Here is a 9,542-nt window from a genome sequence, read left to right as displayed (position 1 = left end):
CCTGAGTATTAAAGCTAGAAAAAGGTATTGGTACTCAGATGGGTGCTCTCCTTTTTTATGTGTCTTAGTTTCTTTTGTTACTCCATGTTGTCATTTTATTTCAATATTGACACATACTTCACACAATACGAGTTTTATCATATACGTACTTCAGTAATTGAGTAAAGGAAAATGATATTCATTCCTCAGTTAACAAGGAAAATAACAATGACTTAAAGCAAACAAACATTTAATTAATCAACATGTGATTGTCATGAATTCCCAAAGTAAAATTAGGGAAATATATACAAGTATAATCAATATGTGCTTATAAAGTTATAATTACATGTATCATCAGCCTTAAATAAAATATGTTAGTCATTTTAAGATGTTCTCTCTAACATAGTTTCAATATTCCGTTATCCTCTACATTCTATAAATTGAAATATAAATTTGCTATAACCAAATTAAAATAAGCATGTCTTCAAATTAATTACTTATGATGCTAGTCAAACCGATTAAAACAGCATTGAATTTATGTTTCAGGGAAAACCACCCCATCGTAAAAATTATATTTCATTGGAAGAGCAAGAAAACTCAACCAACGCCAGGATACAAGACCTGGAAGAACATAATCCATTGCTTAAAGAGGTAATAAAATCACTTCTACTCCGTAGATTATATGGCTTCGTGTACAATTTATATGCTACCTCTTTTTTTAAAATCAGGTTTGTTTTGAAAAATATTATAAGGTTGTTTGTGACAAAATTTGTGTTTTATAAGGTACTTTGTGATAAAATTTGTATTTAACCGACAATATAACCTAAATGTGCTGTGGAAGTATTTAATTATCGCTTGATTAATGAATCTAATTAGTTCTTAAATTCTTGTACCAGCAAAATGCATCAACAACGAAGGGAACAAGTAGCAAGCTGCTTTACAATTTAGCTTCATTTGAGAGAGAAAAATGCAATTTCACAAAATATGGAGACGAGGAACCTAAATTACGAATTCTTGAAGAGGTAAATATCGTTCTAGGGTCAAAAATAATTGAGCTAAAGGTAGTTAAATTATTATCTTTACTAAAGGAAAATATCATCCTATATATGATTGTTGAAGGTTGTGAATTTGTGATCATTCTTAGTAATTTTACTTTTTGTATCAGGGGCAAGCATCTAATCCCGGAAACAATGACGCTAAAGCAGTTGGATCATGCGGCAAAGTCATTTCTCTAGGATAAAAAGCTATATTCTAAAATTAATCATGACGAGAAAGATACACTTCTAGTCTTCTTGAATAACTTAATTTTATACGTCATTTTTCTAGGATAAAAAGCTAATATTCTAAAATTAATCATGACGAGAAAGATATACTACTTTTTTGGGTCCCATTGTTAATATTTTGGTCAAACTATGAAATGTGTCACATATACCCCTTATTACACCAGTATCATGCCACTTCATAATTCAATAGCTTTTAGCATCAAGCCACATTAGATATAAATACTAAATATTCCCCCGTGTTTAAATAAATAAAACATTTTCCTTTTGCTGCCGTATTTAAATAAATGAAACGGTTTCTTTTTCAGTATTTTTTAATAATATTCTCTCTACTATTTAATAATATTCTACTAATTAGTGGTCCTCACAAATCCCCTAACTTTCTTCTTTCCTCAAACTTATACCACACTACATATTATTTAATAAATTTAACTAACCTTCCTAAAACTTTGTGAATCTCAAATGGTTTCATTTATTTAAACACGAAGGGAGTGCAAGTTTAAAAATGTAGAATATAAAATAAAAAAAAATAAAAAAAAAAACTATTATTGTCATTTTATTCAAATTTACTCACAATTAAAAATAAAATTAACAAGTGTTGTAAAGCGTTTAATATAATAACGGAATTATTCAAAGTTTAAACCTGAATAAAGTTCGGGTGACAAACTAGTTGTATATTTAATATTTGTTTATAGAGTAGTTTTCTTTGATATTTTTTAGTAGCCAACTGGTAAGTGATATTTTCCAAAAGTTGTTAGAAATTAATTACTGTCTCCGTCTCAGAATAACTGATACAATTCTTATTTTCGTTCGTCCCAAAATAATTGATACGTTACTAAAGATAGTATGGGACCACTAATCAAAAACTATTTTCCTCTACTCTTCCATGGCCCACTGATTTTTGGGAAACAATTTCAGTCATATAAAGTAATTAAAAGGATTCTTTTTACATTAAACAAATGTATAAAATGGTCTCAAGTAAAATTTTCTTAAACTATATGTCCATCTCAATGTATTAGATATTTTAGGACGGAGGGGGTATTATTTAAAGGAGCAATTTCCACTCTTGTAAGTTGTAACAAATGAATATTTTAATTCTAGTTTCATTTTAAAATTTTTGTTGGTAGTTAACTGGTACATTGACTCAGTGTATTATTTTTGTATAGTTGGTGTTTTTCTCTAGCAAAAATGTGAAGTGTATAATCTGCTGAGTTGTTATTTATCTATGGCAAAATAGTACTTGATTGAGTATATATATTATTTAAGAAATTTTGACTTTTATCACAAAAAAAAATACACCAAATATTTTTTTTATCATTCAAACTTCTCAAATTTTTATTTTATCAAAATAATAATTTTTAAATTTTTTTCACCGCTTGCCGTAAAAAAACCATTAAATCTCATGGAATTTAAAAAAAAAAAAATCGATTTTTGTGCCAAAGACAAGCTCTTTAATGATTTTGGGGGTCATTTTGGACCTTTGATACCGATTTGAGGTCACAATTGATAACCAACCATATTTGTAAATCACAATTAATAAGATAATTGTGGACAACTAGTCAGTTTCTTATTTATTACTCTCTTTGTCCCTAAATTAGAAACCTGTATTCCTTTTTGGGGTGTTCAAAATTAGAAGTTTGTTTCAATTTATAGGTTGTACTTTTTGACAATATTACCCTATTACTTTTGACATCAATTTCCAATACTTTCTCTCTCTATCTCTTCAATAATTCTCAATTACTTTTTCTTTCTCTCTTTCTAACTCTAACCCCACATGCATATTTATACTCCCAACCAACTTCCTTAATTCCCATGAAAAATGGAAAATAGGCTTCTAATTTAGGGACGAATGGAGTATGTTGTTTAATCAATTAATCACAATATCTAGCAATTACGTGTGCATTAATTTTCAACCGATTAATAAAATTTAGTTTGGAGCAAACTGAATATTTGTTTGTCTCTTAAAATTGCAAATTATACATATTACACTAAGAATCGAGTTGAGGCCAATACGGGCAAAATTGTGTTCTTGATTCAATTTCGTATTGTCGTTCCCAAATCCTCATATTTTTCGTTATCATGTATATGAAGTTAGCAATCTCAAGGATTGTGGAAGGAGAGACACATTCATAGATCAAATCGTTGATGTCTTCGGATTGATTTGTCTCTATCATAGTTTTCATATGTCGTTTTTGTTAATAATTCATAAACAGTTTACAAATTTCTTATAAATTTATTGGCGGCCCCCTACTTACTTTGCCGATATCCCATTCGATACGATGCCAATTATTTTTCTTGAATTCCATCGTATGATTTTTCAAGTATATTAATGAATTAAAGAATAGGTCATCGAGCAAGGTAAGAGAGAGAAAGTGAAGGTAATTAATAAGTCAACCACCACCATCAACAGCACCCACCCCACCACCGTCGGTCAGCAGCAGCCATCCCACCACTGTCTGCCAGCAACATCCATCCCACCACCGTCGGCCAGCAACAGCCATCCCACCATCGTCGGCCAGCAGCTGCCACCCTACCTCTGTCGGACAGCAGCAGCCAGCCCGAAACCACCCACCTCACATCCTGAAACCACCCAATCTTAACCCGAACCACCATAAAACCACCCTAATTCAACACGAACGACTCAGAAACCACCCCCTTCTCAGGGCGACCACCCATAAACCACCCACAAGTACCCCTGAACAACCCTAAAACCACCCCCGCAGCCCGAACAACCCCAAAATCACCACCTCTTAACCCAAACGACACCGAAACCACCCCCCTCAACTCTAACCACACCGAAACCAACTCCTCTTAGCCGAACCACCCCAAAACCACTAACACTCGCCATAAACCACCTAAAAACAACCACCCTCACTCAGCCCCAAAATCACCCACACTCACCCTAAACCAACCCAAAACTACCCTTACTCACCTTGAACCACACTGAAACCACCTCGAACCATCCTTAAACCTCCCCAAACTAGCCCAATCAGCCCTCAAACCACCAGATCTAAACGATTCCAAAAAAAACAAAAAAAAATAAAATAAAAAAAGAAAGAGAGAGAGAGAGAAGAGAGTGAGAAAGGACCTCAGGAGGAGGAGGCGATGACTTTGAATATGGTGATAAGCAGCGACGATTATAACGATGGTGGTAGATGCGGTGACGATGTTGACAGTGGTGGTTAGATGGGCGGCGACGTTGAGAAGGGTGGTGTTCTGATAATTCGTGGGAGTTGATTAAGTTGAATGATTTTAAGAAATGAATTGTTGTTTTAAATTAAGTTTTAGATTAGTTAAATTAGGTGAAAATATTATGTTAATAAGTTAGCTTAGGAATTTAATTAAATCTGATATAAGTAGTTAATTGTGTTTATAAGTTCTTTAGTAAGGGTATTTTTGTACTTTCATTTAAAAAACTTACTAAAATAGGAAAAAAAAAGTGGAAAGTTACAACTAACGTGTAACACCCTGTTTTGGCAAAAGTTGCAATTAATATGTAATAGATGTGATATAAACATCAAACATCATAAAAAAAAACACATCATCTAAAAAAAATGAAAGAAGTATATCTAATGTGGTTGAATGAGTGATAATTTGAGAAAGGAAGAGTCATAGAATGAATTATAAGTTATAAGCTACTTGGGAATGCTCTTAGAGCTATCTTTATCCTATTAAAATGAGAAATTTGGGAGAGAAAAAGTCATAGTATTAATTTTATAGCATAGTGCGGGATGTTCTCACATCTATCCAATCATCCAAACATATTGAAAATTCGGGAGAGAAAGAGTCCTCAGAACTTTTCTATAAATATGGAATTCTTACCATAAACATTAATTATTTGCACCAAAAAAAAAAAAAAAAACAAAAATCATTATGGCCTCATCCTCTGCAGGAAATCCAATGGTTTTCACAGCATACATTGGAGCAATGTTCAAAAATATAAAATTTTCAGACGTACCAATTAACAAAAATGTACAGTTCAACTTCCTTCTTTCATTCGCTATCGATTACACGGAATCCTCTTCTTCTCCAACCCCCACCAATGGCAAATTTAGCATCTTTTGGGATCATTACAATCTCATTCCTTCTGAAGTTTCCTCTATTAAGAACAAGCACCCAAATGTCAGGGTAGGTGTAAGCTTAGGTGGTGATTCTGTGTCTGACCACCCAGCTATTTTCATGCCCAGTTCAATAGATTCATGGGTCTCAAACGCTGTTTCTTCATTGAAGGATATTATCAATAAGTATCATCTCGATGGTATCGACATCAATTACGAGCACTTTGAAAGAGGAAGTGACACTGAGACGTTTGTTGAGTGCATTGGACGTTTGATAAAGAATCTCAAGGAGAATAATATAGTGAATTTTGTGTCAATAGCTCCATTTAATAGTGACGATGTCCAAAAACGCTACCAGGCTCTGTGGAAGAAATATGGGAAATATATAGACTATGTCAATTTTCAGTTTTATTCATACGAGCAAATCACAAGTAAATCCGAATTCATCACTTATTTTAAGAATGAAACAGAAAATTACAAAGATGGTATGATATTGGCAAGTTATATTAGTGATGGAAGCACAGGGCTAAAACCAGGAAAAGACTTCTTAACAGCTTGTGAGAAGCTTAAGGAAATGAACTTACTTCACGGAATCTTCTTTTGGTGTGCTGATGATTCAAAGGCATTGAAGTTTAAGCATGAAGTTAAAGCTCAAGAATTGCTAGCAGCACCTTGATTTCATCTTCCTGTAATTAGTTTGATTTTTTTAGGAAAGTTGCATGATTTTACTTGCTCATTAAGGATAAGGTTTTGCATGTGACAAAAAATATGTCCTTTTATTTACTGTCTTTCAAATTAAGTTATACTTGGCTGTTTAGAATCTGTCACACTTACCTACTTAATTAATGAATTTAATGTTAAGTATTCTCCCCAAATCACATTTAATTAATATTATTATTTTAGAAATAATTCAATGTGGTAAGGAAGAAATGAAAATGACAAAAAAAAAAAAAAAAAAAAAAAAAGAAAGGAATGCATTTTGGACGGTTGGGGACTGGGGTACTGGACTTGAAAGTCCAAGTGTTAATTGCTTTTGAGGAGTAAATGTTTGTAAGAACATTGACTTGTATTTTACTTTGGGGTATTGAGTTTATGGACTGAAAATCCAATTGTTTTTTTTTTTTTATTTTTTTTTTTTTTTAAAAAAACGGTAAACTACTGGAAGGGCTCCCCACCCTATCACATTATATGGTAAAATTCCAATTAATGGTAGAAGGTACAATGTGAAATAGAAGTCCACATTAAATAATGGTAGGCAGTGCAAGTATAAATGGATATCTGGCCTTTGTGAAGGGTGCGTGCGTGTGAAAAAGCCACACCACCGTGGATGTGTGGATGCTAGCAAAATGTAGAAGGCTAGCAAAGAGTAAGACAAGACGCACAGTGGTGTGTGACTATCTGTGTGTGTGAGAAGGCACACATCGTGAAAAAGTGAGGCTAGCAAAGTTGACTTTGGGATATTGCTAGTGAAGTTGCTTTCGTCCTTGGAGATCAAGACTGTGGGCTTTTTCCTTATTATTGAGGAGCGGTTTTCCACGTAAAAATCTTATGTGTTGTTTTTTAAAGTCCTGTATTTTATTATTTTTCTCGATATTGTGTCTATTACTCCGTCCCCAAAATCGGTTAATTTATAATTCTAATAAGAGTTGAGAGACTTGTTTTAACAATTGTTAATAAGCCTATAGGGCTATACGTGTTACGTCAATTTTGAGATTATATTACAGGTGGTATAGAAAGTTCGTTGAAAATATGGATATCATGAAATTTATTTATTTATTGTTTTTTTTTTCCTGTGATTCAATATAATGAATCTTATCAAAACAAACTATATTTCTACTAAATAAAAAATTAAAAAAAAAAGGAAAGAAAATGCTGGTATATTTTATCACAAATTCTTTAAAGTGGTTGGCGACATTGTGTGGCCACTCATCCTTCAGGTTACTTTATTAACATTATAAGTGTTACTCGATCAGTAATACATGGGTTAATTCGTCACTGTTGTAGGATTACTCAGTCAGTGTTCTAAGATAACTCGGTCAGTATTAGAGAGATTACTCGGTTAGTATTATGATATGGCCAGCCATGCACAAGACGTGCTGCTTTTATTTTATAAATTAATAATTAAAATAATACGAAGTAATAAATAAATAAAATAAAATATGAAATACCTCAATTTATTTTAAAAAAAAAAAATAATCTGTGTGACCAAAATCAACGGCTATAGCTCGTTGACTATTTAAAGAATGCGGACTTAGTTTAAAATCTACAAGTAGATATACATTATTCATTACATAGGGGCTGATGCCTGATGGGCACATGGGACATGGCCCAAGTTGGCAAACACGCAGACCACCAACAAACAAAATAAATAAATTATGCTTTGATCTAAATTCGAACCGTAACCACCAATAAATAAAGGTTATACACTTATCATCTCAATCAACTTTTATTAGTGTTTTAAATTTCACATTAATATCATTATATATTCTTTTAATTTAGAGGTTATTTAATTTATTTATTCTTCACAAGATTAAAAAATAAATACATATGAGGTAAAAAAAACCGTAACATCCTAGGAAACGCTCGGATCACACACTACTATACAAACAGTTGAACATAATTATCAAATTAAAGAAGTACAAAGTACAAACCAGCAATTCGGGGCATCGCCCGGGACACACACTAGTTATTTATTAAAAACAGACAAAGTCATATAACTTATAAAACATTATTAGGAAACCGAGATACAATCTGGACCCCCACAAGCTCCTCTAGTTGTAACAAAGTCTATATCCTAGTGAAGATATGTGCAACTATAAGTGCCCCAATTTCTTGACTCTTTGAAAATTTCTAGACCCGTTTCAGCAATGCAAAAACCTCCTTCTCTAATTCTCTAAGAGAAAAAAAAGGATAAAGAAAGGAAACCTTACCCTATCGCCTGATATCTAGCTTCATACTTGACCCGCTTACGATGAGCAGCATTTGTCACAACTCGCCCACGAACAAAGTCAAACAACCCAGAGAATCAAAGGAGAAGACCATGTCATGGCAACACACACAACGTGACTCCACTCCCAAGAATAAAGTAACATATCAGTAGATTTAAGGGCCCCATCGTTCCCCCGCAGTCAACCCAATGTCAACCTCCTTTCTTGTTGAAACATTAATAAGGGTATCTCGAACAACATAATACCGGTGTTTAATACCTACAATACCGACACGAAACTGCATGATCATCGAAAATATCCTCAACTAGCAAAACTCTTGAGCAAGCAGAGCACGTCGTCGAAATAAAGAACAAAGGAACACCCACCCAATAATACAACACACAGCGATGAGTCTTAGCGTTCATCGTCTGACTCAACCCCAAAATATGTACCGGTTGAAGCCAAGCCGAGGTGTGTTCCCCCTAATATAACTTCCACAAAGCTGACTAATGAGTAGATTAAAAAAAACGTGGATTCTGTAGATGAAATAACCTTTGTGAAATATATATCTACTAATTTTTTTCATGAGTTTTGGGGCAGCAACCTCACTAGGATTACTTAAAATTTCAGATTCCACAGCTCTATTAAACAAATTGATCGCCTCAGCAAAGACACGACTAGAACCTATAATATCAGCATCTTGTAATAGCTTAGACTGCAAGCCAGCAGACTGCAAACGAGAAGGGAGAAAAGTATAATGCCGAATATCACTCGTGGAATAAAAACCAATCCCTCCAAGCGCAAAAGGAAAGGTAGCAAGTTGCCACTGCCAATCACCGCCAAATCCTGGCCTCGAAGTAGTAACAATACGCTCCAAGAAAGACCAAAGATCTAGCCCCATGAAAAGGGCGCCGAGCCGCCAAAAAACACAAGGAGGACAAATACGCCAGGCAAAGTAAAGTTTTGAAATGGTCGTACACGTCCTAAGTAACAACAACTCACACTAAGGATCACGACCAAGTTTATCAACCTTATCAATAATGAGCACAATGGTTTTGTTCACTCTCTTCATCACAAGCTCAACCCTAAAAGTAGAGTCGGAACTAGCAAGACCGCCAAGCAATAATTTAACACCATGCTGGCTGAGCAATGTCAAGGGGAAATACACCCGCAAGCTTGCTTCAAGGGTCTTCTGTAGGCCAAAAAACTTTAGTTTTTTCCACGTTGAGGTGTAGTCCGAAATGAGGTCCATCCTCCATAAGCAATTTCAGAACCTTCTCCATCACCAAGGTATCACC

At 34.0% G+C, this 9,542-nt stretch overlaps 1 protein-coding gene across 1 annotated transcript; it reads left to right on the top strand.

The window, feature by feature from the left end:
- The first annotated feature begins 3,339 nt into the window (after window positions 1-3,339).
- Window positions 3,340-6,192, top strand: LOC110706032 (chitinase 2-like). Its single transcript, XM_021883945.1, has one exon. The coding sequence runs from the start codon at window positions 5,133-5,135 to the stop codon at window positions 5,991-5,993; it is 861 nt and encodes a 286-aa protein (XP_021739637.1). The 5' UTR covers window positions 3,340-5,132; the 3' UTR covers window positions 5,994-6,192.
- Window positions 6,193-9,542: the final 3,350 nt, after the last annotated feature.

The sequence above is a fragment of the Chenopodium quinoa genome, unplaced genomic scaffold (assembly GCF_001683475.1).
Source record: "Chenopodium quinoa cultivar QQ74 unplaced genomic scaffold, ASM168347v1, whole genome shotgun sequence".
In the NCBI taxonomy this organism is placed as follows: Eukaryota; Viridiplantae; Streptophyta; class Magnoliopsida; order Caryophyllales; family Amaranthaceae; genus Chenopodium; species Chenopodium quinoa.
The sequence above is the reverse complement of the archived record's forward strand: the minus strand, read 5'-3'. Positions and strand labels throughout refer to the sequence as shown.